Here is a 22,978-nt window from a genome sequence, read left to right on the forward strand (position 1 = left end):
CCCCACCTCCCCCAAGAAGTAAAAGGGAAATTTAAAAAATTAAAAAATAAACAACCGTTCTAAGAAAAAAATTAAGAAAGTAAAAGCACCTGTGGCTGTTGAAGGAGTGAAATAAGATGGTGGAAAACGCCAGAAGCACATAGGGTTTCTTCTTGAAAATGGTCACAGCTCTTGGATCTTCTAGTTGAAACCATGGCTGATAAACGTATGAACAGAAATCAAGGGAATCTATTTCACCCTAAATTTGAAATTACCCTTTAGGACGATTTGGGGCGCGAAAAACGATGTATATGCTTTATGAATTGCCTGAATTGTTTCTTGTTTTTGTCCTATAAATATTTTTAAAACGTGTGTTGTTCTGAAATAAGCTAAAAAAATGATTATAAATTATTTTATTAAAAGTAAAATAAAAGGTTTTAAATTAAATAATTTTTCATAAAAAGTTAAAAAAAAATTGTGATAAATTAAAAAAGAAAGCATGACAAATAAATGGGAATCGATAGATAACGAAATTTCAAATAACGTATGTGATTGGTCATATATCGTGCTTATATAGATATTTTTTATATATAATTCTTCGTTGGTGGGATATGAGGATTAGCTCAATTTATTCCCTCTTTTTTATTGACGAGTAATTAATTGATGATGGATGGGGTTAGAATCTTTAGTTTCATTTGGAGTAAAGAAAGAAAATGAAAGACATTATAAAGATCTATTAAATTAATGAGTATGCCATCTAAATTTATGCATAGACATTATTGATGAATCTTGTAATTCGATGAATTCTTTTCTACATCTTAGATGTTTACCAGAGTGTGACTCCAGCCCAATCCAACAAAGGAAAGCAGTTGGCCCACTAGTGTAGCTGAAGAGATCCGGCCCACTTATACATTTATTTGTATTTTTATTTTTCATATACCTGTAAATATAAAAGAACAATATCTGGGAAGTGAATTAGTTTTGGTCAGTAGTCATTTTGACCTCTCGAACCTTCTGTATCTCTCTTCTCTCAATGTTAGGGTTTTCTTTTCATTTGTTCCACCATAGCTAATCTCTGTAGCAAGTTAACATGGTATCAGAGCAGGGATTTAGATTCTTCTCGTCTTGAGCTCTCTTCCAATTGCACCATTGCCCGAAGTTTTTCTCGTTTTGTTTTTGGTTGAAGTCAGAAGTAGTTGAAGCAGTACTGTGTTCTTTCACCGGAGAAATTTAGGACTTTTCAACTTCGATCCTTGATTGAGGTATAACTTCTCTGAATATTTGGTTTTTACGAAGGTGCTGTCACTTTTGGGAGCAAAAATCATGTTTAGGGTTTTCGACTAGACGAGACCTTACTTCTTCGGATTTTCAGAAGAAGACTGGTACATTCTGACTTATATGCATGTATTGATTTTCTGTTGATTGCAACTCTGTTTTACCTCTGTTTGTTAGTCGACTTTTATCTATTATATTGTGAGCTCGTTCTGATTACAACTCGTTCTGATGGGTAGTATATTGAATAATGATGATGTTTCTTCAACTTCTGATGGTTTTGTTCCTTTTTCACTAGATCCATCTCACCTTCTCTATATTCACCCGTCTGATAACCCTGGTACAATTGGTGTCTGTGCCATTCAATGGGCCTGGGTTTGTACTTTGGAGAAATAGTATGGTCACTTCTCTCTATGCAAAGAACAAATTAGTGTTAGTAGATGGTAGAGTCTCTCAGCCCACATCAGATTCCCCTTACTATGCATATTGGGAAAGATGTAATGACATGGTCAAGGCCTAGATAACAAATTTAGTATCTAGAGAGATTGCTACTAGTGTGATGTGTTTTAGGACTGCCAAGGAAGTCTGAAAAGACATCAATGATAGGTTTGGGCAGTCAAATGGATCTAAGTACATCCAACTTCAAAGGGAAATTCATTCTACTACTCAGGGGTCTTCTGACATAGATCTTACTTTACAAAGATGAGAAGCCTCTGGGATGAACTAAATTCCTCGCCTGTCTGCTCTTGTGGTGCCTTGCCCAAATTCATAGAAGATCAACAATTATTTCAATTTCTAAATGGTTTAAATGAGTCCTATTCAACTGTAAAAAGTGCTATTATGATGATGAACCCTCTTCGACTAATGAGCAAGGCTTATTCCCTTCTTCAACGCGATGAAAGTCAAAGGGAAGCTCATTCTTCTGTCCCAAGTCTGTCTGGAGATACATCCTCCTTCCTAATTTCTACTGGATCATCAAATGGGAACAGAACCTTCAGTCAAAAGGTGAATTTTGAATCTAGGAAGTCTAACACAAACGTTTCTTGCAAATATTGCAAGAAACATGGACACACTGTGGACAAATATTACAGGCTCCATGGATTTCCTCCAGACTTCAAGTTCACAAAGAACAAGAAGTCTGCTTCATGTGTCCAAACTGAACATGTTTTCACTCCTTCTACACCTTTGCATGCTGCTCCAACTACACAGTTTCACGAGTCATCAGCTCATGGTTTTACTAAAGAGCACTACCAACATCTCCTAGCTCTATTTCAACAGGCTCGACTATCTTCTGGGTCAACTCATGATGAGTCTACTGTGGACAACACTGCATTTGCCCACTTGCAGGTTTATTTAGTAGTTATGCTGTAAATTCTATGAATTCTCATATATGTGCTTCATCACAGTTAAAAGTAAATCCTTGGATATTAGATACAGGTGCAACTAACCATATGACTCCACATAAACACTTACTTTTTAATGTAAAGCCTTTACCTAAACCATTCTTTGTCACTTTGTCAAATGGATATAAAGCCAAAGTAGTTTCCATTGGATCTTTATATCTCAGACATGATATAGTCTTACTTCATGTCCTCCTTGTTCCTTCCTTTCAATTTAATCTGATTTCTGTACATCAACTTATCTTTCAATTAGATTGCTCAGCCTTATTTACCAAATCAATTTGTTCTTTACAGGGCCCTTCTCTGAAGAGGCCACTGGAAATTGGTAAGGCTGCAGGAAGGCTGTACTACCTATATCCAGATGCTGATCTTTTTCCTGTTACATCCACTTCCATGTCTGCTTCTCATTCATTTGTTAGTTTACATGTTTTTGTTCCTTCTATTAACACTAGTCCTGTAGTAGATCATGTTGTTGATGTTGTTTCTTGTAATCACATATCTACCTCTAATAAAGTGGATTTATTTTGGCATCAAAGATTGGGGCATATGCATTTGCACAAAATGAAGTCCATTACATATTTGTCTGACAAAATATCACCTAAACAATCTTTCTTGTGTTCTATTTGTCCAATGGCTAGACAAAAAAGACTGCATTTTCCTGAAAGTGGTATACATTCTACTGTCCCATTTCAATTAGTCCATATTCATATTTGGGGTCCTTATAACACTAAAAACTTACAATGGGTTCAGATATTTCTTGACCATAGTAGATGACTATACAATGGATACTTGGACTCACATTCTTTCTTGTAAAAGTAATGCACTTTCCATCATTAAGGTTTTTATAGCCATGGTCAAAGTGCATTTTAAATCCCTTATTAAAACTTTTAGGTCAGACAATGCTCTTGAACTGGGGCAGTTCTGAAGGAACTCATTTCTTTAATAGTGAAGGGATTTTATACCAAACTACCATTCCACACACTCCTCAACAGAATGGAGTTGTAGAAAGAAAATACAAACATCTTCTTGAGGTATCTAGAGCTCTCCTTTTCTAATATAATCTTCCTCCCAAATATTGGGGTGATTGTATACTAATTGCAACTTACCTCATCAACAGAATGCCTTCATCTGTCATTCATAACCTATCACCCTATGAAAAATTACATGGAATTCCTCCATCCTATGAACACCTCAAGTCCTTTGGGTGCCTATGTTTTGCCACCTCTCCCAAACTAGGGAGAGATAAGTTTCACTCTAGGGCAATACCCTCTATTTTTTGGGTTATCCCTGTGGAAAAAAGGTCTATAAGCTTCTTTACATTTCCAATCACTCCATTTTCTTTTCTAGGGATGTTGTTTTCCATGAATATGTGTTTCCCTACAAATCTGATTCCTCCCCTGTTCTGTTTCCTCTACCTACTCCTGATTCTGTAGATGTCCTGCCTACTCCTGTTTCTCATACTCATGGGAGTGACCCTTCTCCTTCTACCAACTCCAGTCTACCTCATAGCTCTCCTACCCCTTCTTTCTCTTCCTTTCACCATTCTCCAGTATCTCTACCTGCTCCTTCCTCTTCTCCATCTTCCTCATCATCTGCTCTTTCACCTACTCCTCCTTTTATTCCTCTAAGGAGATCTTCTAGACTAGTCATACAGCTTGTTCACCTTAAAGACTATGTCTTTTCATCTGTACTCTCACTTGCATTTCCACCATCTACCAAGGTATCTTGTGTTGATTTGCACATGCACGAGTCTCAGCTTTACCAGCAGGCTGTTTCCAATCCTGCTTGGCAAGAGGCTATGCTAAAGGAATTTCAAGCTCTTGAGACAAATTAGACATGGGAGATAGTGCCTCTTCCTCCTCACAAAAAGGTTATTCCTTGTAAATGGGTGTATAAAATTAAGCAAAAAGCTGATAGGTCTATTGAAAGGTATAAAGCAAGACTAGTTATAAGGGGTGATTCTCAACATGAGGGTATTGACTTTACAGAAACTTTTTCACCTGTTGTTAAGCTTACCACTATCAAATGCTTACTAACTCTGGCTGCCAAGAACAAGTGGACTATTTTTTAGCTTGATGTTAATAATGAATTTTTGCATGGTGATCTCCATGAGGAGGTCTACATGAAGGTACCCACTGGTCTTGATATCTCTGGTTCTTCTTCTTCTCCTTTGGTTTGCAAACTCAAGAAGTCCCTTTACGGCCTTAGGCAAGCCTCCAGACAGTGGGTTCCTAAACTGTCTGAAGCTTTGCTCTCCAAAGGCTACATTTCAAGTCTAAGTGATTACTCCTTCTTCACCAAATCTACTTCTGATTCTCTAGTTCTGTTGGTTGTGTATGTTGATGATACTCTGTTAGCTGAAAATGATTTGTCTGAAATGCAGTCCTTGAAGTCCTATTTGGATGCCACTTTAAAATCAAAGATTTGGGTTCAATGCATTACTTTCTGGGGTTGGAGATCTCTCTTCATCCTCAAGGATACATTATGAGTCAGCATAGACTCACATATGATCTCAATTGTCAACATTTTTCTTCTGTCTTGACCCCCTTGGATCCTTCTGTCAAGCTCACTATGGACATGGGAGAGCCTATCTCTGATCCTAGCTTATATAGACGAATGGTTGGGAAGCTGAATTTTTTGCAAAACACCAGATATATCTTTTTCAGTACAACATTTGAGTCAATTTCTACAAAAGCCTCAAGTTCCCCATATGATGGTTGCTTCGCATGTCCTTCGATATCTCATGAATGATCCTGCTCAAGGTGCTCTCCTCTCCAGTTCTTCATATTTTTCACTGCTGGCATACTCTGATTCTGATTGGGCTTCTTGTGTGGTGTCTCGCAAATCTGTTAGTGGATATTATATTACTCTTGGTGGCAGCCCTGTTTCTTGGAAGAGTAAAAAGCAGCCTACCATTTCTCTATCATCTGCTGAGGCTGAATGTCGGGCCCTTCGAAAAGTAGCTGCCGAAATTTCTTGGCTGGTTAGGCTTTTGGGCGATCTTGGTTTGCTAATCACTAGCCCAGTTTCTGTGTTTTGTGACTCATAAGCTGCTTTGCACATGGCTATGAATCATGTCTTCCACGAGCGTACGAAGCATATTGAGATTGATCGCCACTATATCCGCCAATGCTTGTCTTCTGGTTCGCTTTCTCTTCATTATGTTTCTTCCTCGGATCAGTTGGCTCATATTATGACCAAAGCTCTCACTAGGCAGCCTCATCATGAGCTTCTTTCCAAGCTTGGTGTGATATCACCCTCAAGCTTGAGGGAGGGTGTTGACCAGAGTGTGACTCCAGCCCAATCCAACAAAGGAAAGCAGCTGGCCCACTAGTGTAACTGAAGAGATCCGGCCTACTTATACATTTACTTGTATTTTTATTTTTCATATACCTGTAAATATAAAAGAATAATATCTGGGAAGTGAATTAGTTTTGGTCAATAGTCATTTTGACCAGCTCATATTTTCTCTCGAACCTTCTGTATCTCTCTTCTCTCAATGTTAGGGTTTTCTCTTCCGCCATAGCTAATCTCTGTAGCAAGTTAACATTAGATACGAACACATTGAAATACGAATACATTGTTGAATCATATGGTTGAAATGTTGGTTCATCTCACATAGAGAAAGATTAAATTACACTTTTTATTATCATTATTAATGTATTATTTATATATTTAAACATATATGATTTGGTTTAAAAAACTATTAAAATTTTACCTAAAGAAAATCTTAACAATTAGGTTACTAATCTTGCAAGTCATATATCAAATAAAGACAAAAATATAATTTTCAATTCTTTTATGTTATTTTCAATATAAAATTTTGATTTTTACATTTTTACTATGTTGCTTGTTTTGTTTCATTATTATATATCTTTCATTTTGGGTGAATTGGTAATGACTTGCGACGCCAATATAAATACGGAAGAGAGAAGAATGTATTTTATTTTTTAAATTTTTTAAAATATTTTTTCCCTCTCGATTCAAATTTATAAGCTTTATCCTAATTCAATATTTTTGTATATCAATTCAAATAGATACAAAATCTCGAAATGATAATCTAATAAGAATGTTAAAGATTGTTTATTTTAGAATTTCAAATACACTCTTAGCATTATAAATTGTCTATACAATCTATAATATATATATATATATATATATATATATATATATATATATATATATATATATATATATATATATATATATATATTAGATTTTGCCATAAAATCTAATTAAAATTTACCTTTAAAGTGCGAAGTAGCATTTTCTCTATATGACACTTTGCTTGACCTCATGCTTCACTATCATTCTTTTAATATAATATATGAAGGTACATTATTGTTTCCGTAAAATAAAATAGCTAAGTATGTTTAAGTTTAAGCTAAAATGGCCTCTTGGCCACTTAATCTTGCACCAGATTGTCATGCCGGTAAATAAATGTAACGACCCGACCGGTCGTTTTGAGCATTTGCACTTCGCTCGCCAGTTCTGGGCATGACTAGCCCTGTATGATGTATTATGACTTATGTAAATCATCGGCATTGATTTTCAGGTTAATCGGAACAAATATGGATGAATCCTCAGCTTGAAGCATTAAATTTGAAAGGTTTGACCAAGTTTTTGACTTTTAGTATTCGATCTCGGATTTAGATTTTTATAATTTGGTTAGCTCCGTTAGGTGATTTTGGACTTGGGAGCGCGTCCGGAATGTTAGTTGGAGGTCCGTGGTAGAATTTGGCTTGAATTGGCGAAATTAAAAATTTAGCATTTTCCAGTCGGCAATGGAAATTTTGATATCGGGGTCGGAATGGAATTCCGAAAATTGGTAGGTCCGTAGTGTCAATTGTGATGTGTGTGCAAAATTTTAGGTCATTCGGACGAGGTTTGATAGGTTTCGGCATCGTTTGCGGAATTCGGAAGTTTGGAAATTCTTAGGCTTGAATCCGACGGTGATTTGGTGTCTTAATGATGTTTTTAGTGTTCCGAAGGTTTGAATAAATTTTAATGGTGTTATGTGACTTGTTGGCATGTTTCGTTGAGGTCCCGAGGGCCTCAGGATGAATTTGGGTGGTTGACGGAAGGATTGGCATTGAGTTGGTGCTGCTGAAATTTGTTGCTTCTGTCATATCTGCACCTGTGGATTGGGGACCGCAGGTGCGAGGTCGCAGGTGTGAGCTGGGAGGCGCAGATGCGGACGCTGTGGAGTTTGGTCCGTTCCGCAGAAGCGGAAGATGAGTCGCAGGTGTGCACCGCAGGTGCGATGGTGTGACCGCATATGCGGAAAGTGGTTCATTAAGTGGGTTCCGCACCTGCGATGGAAATTCCGTAGAAGCGGGTATTTGACAGCAAGTGCGGCCCAGCTCTCGGGGTTTGTTCTTCATTTTTTGATTTTGGGCTTGAGGAACTCGGGAGAGAGGCGATTTTTCAAGGGATTTGAAGGAGCAACGTTGGGGGTAAGTGATTCTGACCTATAATTGTTTAAATTTCATGAATATATGATTTTATTCATCATCTAATTGAGAAGTTGGACTAGAAATTTGGGAATTTAGGGCTTGAAATTGGAGAGTGGATTTTGGGGAATTTGAGTGACCAAATGAAGTTAGATTTTGATAAATTTGGTATGTAGTGTTGTGATTTTTATTGGATTCTAGTGTTGTGATTTTTATCGGATTCCGAGACCTGGGCCTGGGGGTCGGGTTTGGCCAATTTCGAGAATTTTGATTTAATTTGATAAATTTCGCATGGGCTTTGTTCCTTTAGCATGTATTGATGATGTGATACTAATTTTGAATAGATTCGGGATGAATTGAGGCCGAGACGAGCGGCAAGGGCATCGCGGAGTAGATTTTCATCCGGTTTGAGGTAAGTAATGATTGTAAATCTAGTCCTGAGGGTATGAAACCCCGGAATTTCATGTATTCTAATAAATAAAGTGACGCACATGCTAGGTGACGGGCGTGTACCAGTAGGGATTGCGACTTGGTCCGCCCCGTGACAACTGTAAAGTTGCATATTTTGATAAACTCTATATGATATCTATGTGATTTAGAAATGATTCTGTTAACTTGGGCTGAGTGCCATGTTTGGGGCCTTGTGTCGTACTGTTTGGACCCTCATGGTTATTTTACTACTACCCTCACACTGTTTTGATTCGAAAACATATCCTCAGTCATGATATTTACCTGTTTATTATTTGATTAAGTTTCATTATTCTATTTTTAAATATATGAAAGTTGTTTGGGCTCAGTTCCCTGATTTTCCACTGAAATGCCCGAATGGCTTGTGAGGTTGATGACTGAGAGAGGCCGAGGGCCTGATGGTGAGGATTATATAATTATGGATCGGGTTGCACGCCGCAGATATATATATATATATATATATATATATATATATATATATATATATATGTGTGTGTGTGTGTGTGTGTGTGTGTGTGTATGGATCGGGCTGCACGCCGCAGCGATATAGCGCTTGGGCTGTAGGAGCCCCTCCGGAGTCTGCACACCCCAGTGAGCGCAGTCGACTATATATTTATGGATCGGGTTGCACGCCGCAGCGCTTGTCATAAGGTACCTATTGAGCGTGAGTGCTGAGTGTGAGCGCTGAATGTTGAGAGTTGAAGCACGAGTGACTGAGAGGCTTGCCTGAGGAGCTATACATATATATGAGTGATACTTTGCCCGAGGGGCTTGTTTTTATTAAATTACTGTTTTCACTCTTCTTTTATACTGAGCCTCTATTGAAAATGTTGAGCAAATGTTTAAACAACTTTCATTGAAACTGGAAATTTTTACGAGATGTTCGGAATTTAACTGTTAATTTTAACCTTGTTATTTCCAATGAGGTTTTTATGTTATGAAATGTATATGATTTTTAAATTCTCTTCACTGCACTCGGTCTTTATTTACCTTTATTACTTACTAAGTTGGCGTATTTACATTACTCCATGCACCTTGTGTGCAGATTCAGGTATTTCTGAACCCGATAGCGGGTGTTGATTACTCAGTGGCAGTTCATCGGAGTTAGCAAGGTAGCTGTTTGGCGATCACAACCCTGCTTTCCTCCCTCCTTATTCTCCCTTAGTTGTATTCAGTGATTTTCTCGGCCATGTTGGTCTTGATGTTGTCAGATGGTTGTAGTAGATGCTCATGACTAGTGACACCCTGATGTCGGGCTTTCTTTCCGCACTGTTGTCTTTGTTTTAAACACTTTATAAAGGTTTAATGTTAGATAGCTTTGATTTTATCCTAAGAATGAAAATATTGATTGGTTTGGGATTGTGTCGGCTGGCTTAGTTCCATGATTGGCGCCATCACGACCGGGTTGGTTTTGGGGTCGTGACAAGTTGGTATCAGAGCCTAGGTTACATAGGTCTCACGAGTCATGAGCAGGTTTAGTAGAGTCTCGTGGATCGGTACAGAGACGTCTGTACTTATCTTCGAGAGGCTGCAGAACCCTTAGGAAAAATCTCACATTCTTGAATTCTTATCGTGCGAATCGATTTATTCAGCCAAAGCGTAACTCTTTGAATTCCTTTCATGTATTCGAATGCGCACGTGAGCGCTCGGTATCAGCTGTGCATCAACAACTTGTGATTTCCATTGGTAAGGTGCGAGATGTGATTTTTAGCATGTTGATAATGGGCCAGTCTGGAGGACTTGAGGCCGGGTTTGGTCTATGGCTTGAGTGCTAAGATTTTGAATGTGTGAGCATGAGCATTTGGGATTTATATGTCTGTTTGTGTCCTTATTGGTGAGATTTTATGGCTGGATGATAATGTGGTGCGTGTGATTTAACGGTGAGATGTGTTCTGATTGTTTGACTGTGACAAAAAGAATTGGCTGGAGGTGTAGCACGAACTATTAAGTGTTTGACTTCTGTCTTAAGTTGGCCTATGGCCTCGAGTTGTGAGTGTATTGAAGGACCTCTCATGTAGTTTAGTTGAGGAGTGAAATGGACCTTCCTGTTGTGTCATGAGTTCTTAGCGATGTCTTTTGGGCTGACCAATGCCCCAGCACCGTTCATGTATTTGATTAACAGTGTATTTCAGCCATATTTGGTTTCCTTCGTTATGGTGTTCATTGATGACATCTTGGTGTACTCTCGTAGCCAGGAGGAGCATGCTCAGCATTTGAGAGTTGTATTGCAGGGATTGAGGGAGGAGAAGCTTTATGCAAAGTTTTCCAAGTGTGAAATTTTGGCTCAGTTCAGTAGCATTCATACGACACGTGGTGTCCAGTGAGGGTATCCAGGTGGTCAGACGAGTGTGGAGAAAAGCTTTCAGAAGCTCAAGATTTGCTTTGACCACAGCTCTAGTGTGAGTTCTGCCATCAGCCTCTGATTCTTATACCGTGTATTGTGATGCCTTGAGGGTAGGCATTGATTGTGTTTAAATGCAGGAGGGTAAAGTGATTGCGTAATAGCTATAATTTTAGGAAGGGTATAGAGAGACATCAGTTTGAGGCTAAGCATGGGGGGTTATTTCTCGTGGGGTGTCCTGAGGTTGTGCGATCCTTAGGTGGTTTTGTCGCACGCCCTCTTTTACTAGTAAATGATATATGTCGCAATTTGAGTTTAGATCGCTTGTGGAAATTGGCACGGCCATTTTAATAGTGAACGCGAGATTTGCAGACAATTTGAGATATTAGATGGTTTGTGTTATATGAGCTTATGAAGGAATTAGTTGAATCGCATTGTGGTATTGTGGCGGTGATAACGTATGGGCATTATGAGTTATTATTTGTCTTGATGTATGGCTTTGATCCAAGTGGGGGAGTCTGCTAACGATAATTTGGTTGCACAATTATGTGAGGTATTGGTTTCAGTTCGAGCTATTCTGGTGAATCCGTTATAACCTGCACAAGTGGAGTTTGAGAATGACTCGAGTAAAGGAAATTCTGGATAGGGGTTGTGTTGTGCTTTATGGGTGTATAAGAATCATGGAACGACTTGAGTTGTTATTAGTGAATGATGTAATGTGCATAGAGCAGGAATTTAATTGATTGCATTAAGGTGGGGCTGCATCCTGGGGTATTTGATTTCTAATGGGGCACAGGTCATTTTGGTCCGTTTGATTAGCTTAATTGAGGTTTGAGCAGAGTGGATGACTCCCGAGAATGGTTCTAATGGACTGAAAATGTATATGTAACAATTGGGAGATCTTCAGGATGTGTATTTAGCTAGAAACTGAGGTTTACATGGGAGGGTTTCAGGACTTTGGCATTTCTATATCATTATGGATTCTACATATCAGCATCGGAAGGTGAAGGTAACGGCTTTAGAGTCGCAGGAAGTCTATTCAGGGTAAGTATTTTTAATATGGTGCTTTTGGAGATATTTGAGAGAGTATTCAGCGGCTTATGAGCCTTAGACGGTGTGGTTTTATGCTTGGGCCTTGTGTGGTGAGTCTGGGTTGAGAATTGCAATATTATGGCAAGGAGAAGTATCAATTCGAAGGTAATTCGGAAGGAGCTTGGATAAATAGGACAACTTGGCAGTAGGTCAGATCGGTATGGTAAGGGATATGATTAGTTCTCTGGGTGCTTATGAGGTAATGAGTTTCTACAGGTGTTTCATGGCAATGCTCTTAGGTTTTTGGTGACCTGTGTAACTTGATTGAGTTAGAAGGAATCGGTCCTGACGGTTTAGGTTTTGGTGTGAGTGGGATTCGGAGAGTTCTTGATGGTTTCTACCACGGTTAGAGATGTATATTTCCTATTGGCGTGAGGAGCAGGTGATGTATAGTGATCTTCTTCTAGATGGGATCAAATGGGAAGTTCTTGGCTAGTTGAGCACGTAGTTGCTTGTGGCTCGAAATAGGTTATGAAGTTCTCATATTTATGATAGGATGGCATGGTATATGCGGTATGTTGTCTAGGGTCGAGATTTGCATGTATGAGGTCATAATTTAGTTCTGGAAGGAAGGCCATAAATTCTTAGGCAACATGGGCAGCTTCAGATGACTAGGTAAATGATATTACTAATTGGTGTGGCTTGATGAGGGTATACTTTTCAGAAAGGGGGCAATGTGCTCGAGTTAAGGATACTTCATTAGTATTGCGACACTCTCTTGTTTGATCGACGGCTGATATTCGAGGTTGCTTGGTGGCACAGAAGAATTATAGGAGTATCCCTCGTGGAATGATTGGGTATTAGAGGTGTGTTATATATTCAAGCGGTGGAGTTGGGATCATATATGGTGATTCGTGCGCTTTATGGATTTCGAGACTAGGAGTTCTCATAAACAGGTTGTTTCATGGTTGTGGACTGTGAAGATGTGGGTAAAGCTAGTCTGGTGATGGTATGTGTCATGATTCAATCATTGTGAACTTTCAGAGAGTTAATTATCTATTATGGTTGTCCAGAGTTGATTTAGGGTTCATCGGTAGGCCCAACATGGATGTCTATTTTGCACCGGGTCGGAATTGTTTACTCCGATTTGCTATTGTTGAGGGATGTACCATTCGATTGTCATTGAGCTTATTTGTGTTATGGAGTGATCTATGAGTTACCTTTCTATGTTGCGAGGAGTTGTGATTGTTGGTTCTATGCACATATGGTGCGATTCTATTTGGGCTTTATAGCGGGATTTGAGTGAGACAGATATTTGGGTGTTGCATGATTGATTGCGCATTGGATATGTTCTTTCGGGCTGGTATGGCATTGCGTCATTTGCTTCTCCGTGGATATGGTGATTTACTTTTTGTACTAGACATCAATTTGCGCGTGATTGTTGATTTCGAGCATGGTGACTTGAGGTGTTCCATGTGGATCAGTGTTTGGATAGGGTTGCACACTGCAGCGCAGTTATGTGGAGATATGATCCTTCAGATTAGATTTGTGTGTTCTGGTAATACAATTTATGATGGGTTCTCAACATTGTGTTGTGGTGGTACTGGTGAGCTTGCGGTACAACTCTCTCAATTGAGTCATTTTTCCATGATTTGAGTACATTTAAACTGTTGCTTATTGGTGCGCGGGTCGCACGGGTTATGGTTTTAGGTTGTATCGATGTGTCATGTCACTAGAGTAGTCGTGTTGGATGACATGAGGTCATTGGGATCTTGAATGAATACTATCGGATTCGATTTTAGCATGTTGGAAGGATAATATCGAGATTCGGCTTAGAAATTTACTATGGTCCTTGCCGAAGGAGAGGGAGCTCCATGACTGGTTGATATGAGGAATGGTTATGACCTTCTGCGTGTTTCTTTCATCATTGGCAGTATATGAAAGTGTTGGAATGAGGCTTTGTTTGATAAGAGGGTTTATTATTGGTATTGGGTTGTTTGAGCAGCTGCTGTGATTAGAAGTTATCGTTATGAGTGGTTGAGTTATGCGGTATATCATGTGATTACATCTTGGGTTACAGTTATGATTTGTTACACCTTGTTCGGACTTATACAATGTATAGATGTGAGATTCTGATCTTATAGATAATTTCGGAAATGGAGATTTGGTTCTAAGGTTATGGGCTGGGGTGAATTGTGAAATTCCAGTTATGTTGTGTGATCGGACCAATATGGGATAGGGTGACGTGGGATAATACCCGAGTATGTGTATGGTAAGGTTATACAGCAATTTGATGGTTTTCAGGACAACTCTGGGCACGTTCGAGGACGAACGTATGTTTAAGTGGGGGAGAATGTAACGACCCGACCGGTCGTTTTGAGCATTTGCACTTGGCTTGCTAGTTCTTGGGCATGACTAGCCCCGTATGATGTATTGTGACTTATGTAAATCGTCGTCTTTGGTTTTCAGGTTAATCAGAACAGATATGGACGAATGATCCTCAGCTTGAAGCTTTAAATTTGAAAGGTTTGACCAAGTTTTTGACTTTTAGTATTCGATCTCTGATTTGGATTTTTATGATTATGTTAGCTCCTTTAGGTGATTATGGACTTGGGAGCGTGTCCGGAATGTGATTTGGAGGTCCGTGGTAGAATTTGGCTTGAATTGGCGAAATAGGACATTTGGCATTTCCTGGTCGGCAGTGGAAATTTTGATATCGGGGTCGGAATGGAATTCCGAAAATTGGATTAGGTCCGTAGTGTCAAATGTGATGTGTGTGCAAAATTTTAGGTCATTCGGACGAGGTTTGATAGGTTTCGGCATCGTTTGCGGAATTTAGAAGTTTGGAAATTCTTAGGCTTGAATCCGAGGGTGATTTGGTGTTTTGATAATGTTTTGAGTGTTCCGAAGGGTTGAATAAGTTTGAATGGTATTATGTGACTTGTTGGCATGTTTGGTTGAGGTCCCAAGGGCCTCGGGATGAATTTGGGTGGTTGATGAAAGGATTGGCATTGAGTTGGTGCTGCTAAAAATTTGCTGCTTCTGTCATATCCGCACCTATGGATTGGGGACCGCAAGTGCGAGCTGGGAGTCGCAGATGCGGACGCTATGGAGTTTGGTCCATTTCGCAGAAGCGGAAGATGAGCCGCAGGTGCGCACCACAGGTGCGCACCGCAGATGCGGAAAGTGGTTCATTAAGTGGGTTCCGCACCTACCATGGAAATTCTGCAGGTGCGGTGCCGCAGAAGCGGGTATTTGATCGCAGGTGCAGTTTTGCTGGACAGAAAAACCCAGCTCGGTGTTTGTTCTTCATTTTTCGATTTTGGTCTTAAGGAACTTGAGAGAGAGAGGCGATTTTTCAAGGGATTTGAAGGAGCAATGTTGGGGGTAAGTGATTCTAACCTATAATGGTTTTAATTTCATGAATCTATGATTTTATTCATCATCTAATTGAGAAGTTGGACTAGAAATTTGGGAATTTAGGGCTTGAAATTGGAGAGTAGATTTTGGGGAATTTGAGTGACCAAATGAAATTAGATTTTGGTAAATTTGGTATGTATGGACTCGTGAGAGGATAAGGATTCTAGTGTTGTAATTTTTATCGGATTCCGAGACATGGGCCCGGTGGTCGGGTTTGGCTAATTTCGGGAAGTTTGATTTAATTTGATAATTTTCGCGTGGGCTTTGTTCCTTTAGCATGTATTGATGATGTGATACTGATTTTGAATTGATTCGGGACGAATTGAGGCCTAGTCGAGCGGCAAGGGCATCGCGGAGTAGATTTTCATCCGGTTTGAGGTAAGTAATGATTGTAAATCTAGTCCCGAGGGTATGAAACCCTAGAATTTCGTGCTATTCTAATAAATGAGGTGATGCACATACTAGATGACAGGCGTATGGGCTTGCACCGGTAGGGATTGCGACTTGGTCCGTCCCGTGGCAACTGTGAAGTTGCATATTTTGATCAACTCTATATGATATCTATGTCATTTAGAAATAATTCTATTAACTTGGGCTGAATGCCATGTTTGGGCCTTGTGCCGTACTGTTTGGACCCTCAGGGGTATTTTACTACTATCCTCACACTGTTTTGATTCGAAAACAGATCCTCAGTCATGATATTACCTGTTTATTGTTTGATTAAGTTTCATTACTGTATTTGTATATATATGAAAGTTGTTTGGGCTGAGTTCCCTGATTTTCCACTGAAATGCGTGAGTGGCTTGTGAGGTTGATGACTGAGAGAGGTCGAGGGCCTGATGGTGAGGATTATATAATTATGGATCGGGCTGCACGCCGCAGCGGTTATCATAAGGTAACTATTGAGCGTGACTGCTGAGTGTGAGCGCTGAATGATGAGAGTTGAGGCACGAGTGACAGGCTTGCCCGAGGGGCTATACATATATGAGTGATATTTTTCCCGAGGGGCTTATTTTTATGAAATTACTGTTTCCACTCTTCTTTTATACTGAGCCACTATTGAAAATGTTGAGCAAATGTTTTAAGCAACTTTCATTGAAACTGGAAATTTTTACGAGATGTTCGGAATTTAACTGCTGATTTTAACCTTGTTATTTCCACTGAGGTTTTTATGTTATGAGATGTATATAATTTTTAAATGCTCGTCACTGCACTCAGTCTTTATTTACCTTTATTACTTACTGAGTTGGTGTACTCACATTACTCCCTGCACCTTGTGTGCAGATTCAGGTATTTCTGAACCCGGTAGTGGGTGTTGATTACTTAGTGGCGGGTTCATCGGAGGTAGCAAGGTAGCTGCTTGGCGATCGCAGCCCTGCTTTCCTCCCTCTTTATTCTCACTTAGTTGTATTCAGTGATTTTTCCCGGTCATGTTGGTCTTGATGTTGTCAGACGGTTGTAGTAGATGCTCATGACTAGTGACACCCCGATGTCGGGCTTTCTTTCCGTACTGTTGTCTTTGTTTTAAACACTTTATAAAGGTTTAATGTTAAATAGATTTGGTTTTATCCAAATAATGAAAATATTAATTGGTTTTAGGATTGTGTCGGCTGGCTTAGTTCCATGATAGGCGCCATGACGACCGGGTTGGTTTTGGGGTCGTCACAATAAACTTTCATAATTCTCATATGAACACTCAAATTGAGCATATGAGAACTAATAAACCCCTCCGACCGTTGAATCATAGCGCGTGCATTACAAATTTACGAACGTGACAATCTAGTCAGCAAGATACCAATTAAAACCTACCACGTGTAAGGCGCGAAAACACACTCATCACCGACTATTTCTCATTCTTGTTTTTACCTAAAGACTCAATATTTTCAGTCGTCTCTCTAACTAAACTCTACATTTTCAATCGTCTGCTCAAATGGAGTAAACGACCTATGATATTCCGCCTCCAAGATCATCTGACATTTGAATTTTTTCTTTCAAGCTCAGTTCCAAAATAAAAACTTGCTGGGTTCGTGTACCATCGGTTTCTCCTTCAACATAAATGTAGAAGTAATTCAAGGTCCGATTGTAGTCTTTCATACTATTTCTGGTTGTTTTCTTGTGTTTTTATACTTTATTGATAGTTATATATCATAGATATGTCTTGTATGCATGCAATGGTTGTTTTATTATTAGGGTTTAAAATTAGGGCTTTTGGGAATCACACACTAAATTCTTATTTTTCTCTCTGAATTTTGTTGGTTCCATAGCTAATTTTTCATATAGGGTTAAAAAATTAGGGCTTTTTATCATATCGAAAAATATTGTCTCTTAAAGTGATAAAGTTAGGATTCTTTTCCCGTATATGCTTGTTGTTTTTCAAAGACATGTTCAGACAATATTGTTTTTTCTTTTGAATATGTTACTGATTTGGACTTATCTTATTTTTTATAGGTATGGTAAGGCAGGATGGTTGTTCTTGTGAAATCTACAATTTCACCATCAAGGACAACCTATAGTTTGCCCATTAATGAGGTATGAAAATGGGATAACATAGCTTGTTGTTGTAACTCTTGACACTGATAAACTATATATTATTCAATTCAACAAATGGGTAAATGATATTGGGTATTAGGTGTAGAGAAATTTGCATGTCAAGTCAATAAAAAAGGAGCATTTCGATTTAATAAGTATGATGCTGACGTGTTAGAATTCTTCGAAGATCTTAAGGATGGGGATTTTATCAATGTGTATTTATGTCACAGAGTTAATATATCATGTGTTGATATTGAATTGGATAAAATGTTAAGTAGTGGTATGGACCCCAGTGATATTCTACATGAGCAAAACAGTTGGCTTTAGCGAAGTGCCACAAAGGAAAACAAGTAGAGCTAATGTCAGGGCAACAAAATCACCCACCAATGGTATAAATACTGGTAAAACCACTGAAGGGAAGGGTAAAGGGAGGGTTGTTGAGATTAAAGAGTCTACTGAGAATGAAGAGGAGTTCTACAACTTTCATCTAGCCACAAATTCTGATTGTGATGAATTTGAGAGTAATTATGAGAGTGGGGATGCTAAATATAAGGATGTTTTTGCTGATGAGGATATGACATCACTTTATGATGCTAATGATGATGTTGTTGGAGAGACAAGTTATATAGAAGCTGACCTTGTTGCTACTAGATAGACCAAAGTAAATCAGAAAAACTAGAAAGAGAGATCTAGTGATATTAATGTAGATAAGCTACCTAGTAGCCCAACAGGTCTTGGACCTGGATTTGAAGACATTTACAAGGATAAGACTGCTAAATATGCTGGCAAATTGGGAGGGGATGAGCAGTACCTAGACAGTTCAGATCCAGGGAGTGAGGATACTGATGATGATGTAGACAAAGATGATGAGGTGCAGAACCTTCTTCCAAGAAGATACAGTAAAAAGGTCTACTTAGGCACTAACTGTAAGAAATTATTTTCCAACTGGGAATGATCTTTGAAAATGTTAGACAGTTTTGATATGCTTAACAAGACTATGTTGTACAACGGAAAGTTCAGTTAAAGTTGAGGTCAAATGAAAGGAATAGGGTCAGGGCAACATGTTTGAACTCTAGTAGATGTAGATGGCATATATTAGGCAGTTTTGCGGGGCCACACACAGAACATTATTATTAACATATACTACCCTATTCATTTATGCTTCACAGTCACAATGAATAAATTTTCTAATACAACTTGGATAGTTAAACATTACAAAGGTAAGATCATTCATCAGCCTGACATAAAGCTTAAGAAGTTGCTAGAGTTGACAAGGATTAAGTATGGTGTGTATGTAGGAAAAATAATATGTGTCAAGGCTAGACAGAAGGTAATGGTAAGTATTTAGGTGATTACAAGATGAATTTTGCTAGGATTTATAATTCTGCTAACATGATAAGAACTACTAACCCTGGCAACTCTATTGTGGGGAGGAATTCCAAATAAATAAAACTTGGTAAAGTGTTCTTTGTGGGGATATACATTTGTCTACATGCTTTGAAAACAGGTTGGTTAGAAGGGTATAGAGATATAATTAGCTTTGATGATGCATTTCTAAAGGGAGTGTGTAAAGGTGAAATATTGTCATGCATTGCTAAGGATGGTGATAACCAGATGTACTCTGTTGCTCTGGGCAGTGGTTGAGAAAGAGAGAAAGATCAATTGGTCATAATTTTTTTGGTGTCTAATGGAGGACTTGAAACTGACAAAAACTGAAGGTGAAGGACTATCATTTTTTTTTATATGTAGAAGATATGTGTATTGTTTCAATTTCATTTTTTTACTTTAATACTTAATCTTGCATTATATGAACTCGAACAATTTATTTTTTTGCTTTGTTTAAGGGACTTGTTCAATATGTATCTGAATTGATGCCAAATGCTGAGCATAAAATGTGTGCAAGGTATATATGGAGCAACTGGAAGAAAAGTTGGAGGGGTGGGGAAAGAAGGACGAAATTTTGGGCTTGTGCAAGAGTTTCATTTGAAGAATTTCTGAAGATTAAACTAGATGAGTCGGCAGAATTAGGTGGCAACGAGATAATAGCAGACTTGCTCAGATATCCCAAGCAATCATGGTGCATGGACTTTTTAAAGACTTTATTAAATGCGATGTTATGGAGAACAACATGTGTAAGACCTTCAATAGTTGGATACTTACTTCTACGCACAAGTCAATCATAACCATGTTGGAAGAGATCGGAGTGAAGGTAATAGAGATGATGACTAATATGAGAGAATTTACTACAAAGTAGAGTTCTGATATATCTCATATGGCAATGGGGTATATCAAAGAGCAATCTATAAGAGCCACCAAGCATGAATACAAATGGAATAGGGACACTGGATTTGAGATCCAAGATGTAATTTACAAACACATAGTTAATTTTATAAAAAAAGAGTGCACGTGTAAAATATGACAGCTAAAAGGCATACCTGCTCCCATACACTTTGTGCAATTTAAAAAAAAAAGTATGACGCTACTGACTATGTTGAGCATCAGTATAAGAAGGAAACATACCTCAAGGCATTCAATTGTTACATTCAGCCTATGACTAACATGTAGTTGTGGACTCTATCTCAAAACCCCAAAGTTGAGCCTCCTGTAATTACTATGATGCCTGATAGACCTAAAAATAGAAGGAAGGCTCAAGATGAACCTGCAAAGAAACTTGGTAAGAGATGAAGGAAGGGGACACCAATAACATGTTATCATTGCAAGACAGTAGGCCATAACATGAAAGGATGTGCAATCCTAGTAAAAACAAATACTTCTTATGTTTTAAGTAGTTTTTAGTTTATTGCTAAATTTTTTGTATTTTGGGTATTTTAGAAAGGAAAAAGTTCAACTGCTGGTGGTGGGACCATGGGAGTAGTACTGCGAATGTCCAGTCTACTATATTTGCTACTGCTGGTGGTGGATCTGCAGCGCAACAATCTGGAACTACTACTGGTGGTGGATCTGCAACACAACATTCTAGAAATACTGCTGGTGGTGGATCTGCAACACAACAATCTAAAAATATTACTGGTGGTGGATCTACAACACAACAATCTGGAACTATAGAAGAAAGATCAAGGACCCCTCAAGAAATTCTTAGAACTTTTAGTGGAAGACCTAGGACTGCTGGATTTGGAATATTGTTTGGTGATTCAGGGACAATCATAGAGAGGGTAAGTCTGAAATTTTGTCCAATTGTTGTGTCTAATTACTATAGTTTGTTGTGAAATTATTTCTATTTGAATGTAGTTTGGGGTTAAAGGACAGAGTCACCCATGTTCCTAGGCAAATTATTGATGCTAACTAGACCAATATTGATCTTGGATATATAGCACTTGGACTAAGGTGGAAAGAAACAAATGCAGTAACACAAAGACAACTTCAATAACAGGCTAGAAGGAGACAAATTCAGGCAACCCTAAGTCAATCTGAAGCTCGTTCTTTAACTCAACCAAACATGAGCCAGTCTTAGTCCAACTTCAACCAATCTCAACCATAATGATTTGAAGAAATATTTATTTTTGTGAAAGTAGTATCAAAACTTATTTTTTTAGGTTATTTATGAAAGATTTAGTCTGTAATATTCAGAACTTAGTTAATCAATGTTGTTTTAGTTTTGGCACAATAGTAAACTGGTTTCTACTAGTATGCAGATTTAATAGCCTACTTTTGACATTCAAGATGGTGGTTTTGAAATTGTCTACTATATATTCAGATAATAATGCAAAGCATCACTTTTCATTGCAACAAAATACATCATACAGTTGACATTGTCATTGTTTGTTAAAAATAAATATACAATATTTTACGTCCAGAAAGCAGCAAAAACGAACACAATTACATATTGTTTTCCCTATTCTTTTGCTACTCACTGACGCAAATTTTTGATAGTAGTCCTGACATTACTTGTTTGTAATGATATGGAAGAAGTGGGCCAACCCACCTGAAAAAATTACAACAACGACTTGTACCATAATTTGAGCATCATAAGAATCTTCTACCCGAATTGATGGGCTTTCAAGTTATACACAGAACAATTTCAACTCCACAATGACAAAATATACGATTTTTCATTGTATTCTTGGTCTGAAGAATAAAATATCGATCTAGCGAAGAATTTTTTTTGACTTGAATCTGTAGAAAATATAAAGAAAAAATGTGTTATAGAGCTTCAATTCCTCAATAACGGAGGTTGTAGTCAAAATGAGGAAGAAGAAGCCCTTTAAATAGATGGGCGCTTGGGTTTATTACCGTTGGGCATTAAAAAAAGGTGTTACATGCTCCAAGCAGGCGTGACATACACGCACAACAACTTACTAGGAATAACTGATGCCACATGTGTTGAGTCAACGGTCGGAGGTATTTAATAGTTCACTTATGCTCAAGTTGAGGTGGTCATGTGGGAATTCTGAAAGTTTATTTACCGGCGTGGCAATCAGGTAGAAGTTTGAGTGCTCAGGAGGACATTTTGTCTAATTTCAAATTCAAAAAGAGTAACTAATTTTAAACAAGAAATAATGCATAAATTAATTTTTTTTAAAAGTTAAATTAAAAAAGAAACTAATTATTACCTAACTTAACTAACTTTTTTCTGAATTGCTCAGTGACCTATTGTGAGGTTGTTGCTTGACTTAATGTGGAGGTTTTTTCTCCTTTTATAATATAGATTAATCTTCAGTTACCACAAGGTTTAAGAATATTTCAACTCAAGGTGCAAACTTTTCATTTTTTCTCAATTTTGCTCATAAATTGTTAAGCCTAAGATCCTATTTTTATACTATTATGTGGTATCAGAGCCATAGACGGTTTGGATTATCAACTAAGAAATAATTTAACATGATATTTTTTGACTGTATGTGCACTCCATCTTGAAGACGACCAATTTGAGTGTAACGATCCGGCCGGTTCTTTTGAGAGTATTAGTCCTGATCTCCCATTTACTACTTCTCCCGTATTTGTTTCAGCTTATGTGACTTTTCGGGAGGTTTTGTTTTGTTTTTTGGAGTGTTTTGGGACACTTAGTCCCTAAACGGAAGCTTAAGTCTTAGGATTTTGACCATAGACGGAACTGTATGAAGACAACT

At 38.2% G+C, this 22,978-nt stretch overlaps 2 protein-coding genes across 5 annotated transcripts in view; one reads left to right on the top strand and one right to left on the bottom strand.

The window, feature by feature from the left end:
* LOC109223194 overlaps window positions 1–302 on the bottom strand; it is a 10,393-nt gene extending 10,091 nt beyond the window's left edge. For all 4 annotated transcript variants that reach the window (XM_019387407.1, XM_019387406.1, XM_019387405.1 and 1 more), the window contains exon 1: window positions 90–302. In XM_019387407.1, coding sequence (XP_019242952.1) covers window positions 90–194 — 105 coding nt within the window. In that variant the 5' untranslated portion in view covers window positions 195–302. The remainder of the gene's footprint in view (window positions 1–89) is intronic.
* On the top strand, window positions 1,954–4,485 carry LOC109224127. The gene is made up of 4 exons (XM_019388714.1): window positions 1,954–2,598; window positions 2,946–3,138; window positions 3,543–3,682; window positions 3,952–4,485. The coding sequence occupies exons 1-4, from the start codon at window positions 1,954–1,956 to the stop codon at window positions 4,483–4,485; spliced, it is 1,512 nt and encodes a 503-aa protein (XP_019244259.1).

The sequence above is a fragment of the Nicotiana attenuata genome, chromosome 3, assembly GCF_001879085.1.
Source record: "Nicotiana attenuata strain UT chromosome 3, NIATTr2, whole genome shotgun sequence".
NCBI lineage: Eukaryota > Viridiplantae > Streptophyta > Magnoliopsida > Solanales > Solanaceae > Nicotiana > Nicotiana attenuata.

Bases quoted from the DNA above. Each gene is read 5' to 3' on its own strand.
- LOC109224127 (XM_019388714.1), top strand. From the start codon at position 1,954: ATGAGAAGCCTCTGGGATGAACTAAATTCCTCGCCTGTCTGCTCTTGT. The intron at 3,139-3,542 runs GTAATCACATAT...TAAAACTTTTAG, and splicing joins TGTTGTTGATGTTGTTTCTT to GTCAGACAATGCTCTTGAAC. The intron at 3,683-3,951 runs GTATCTAGAGCT...TGTGGAAAAAAG, and splicing joins AATACAAACATCTTCTTGAG to GTCTATAAGCTTCTTTACAT.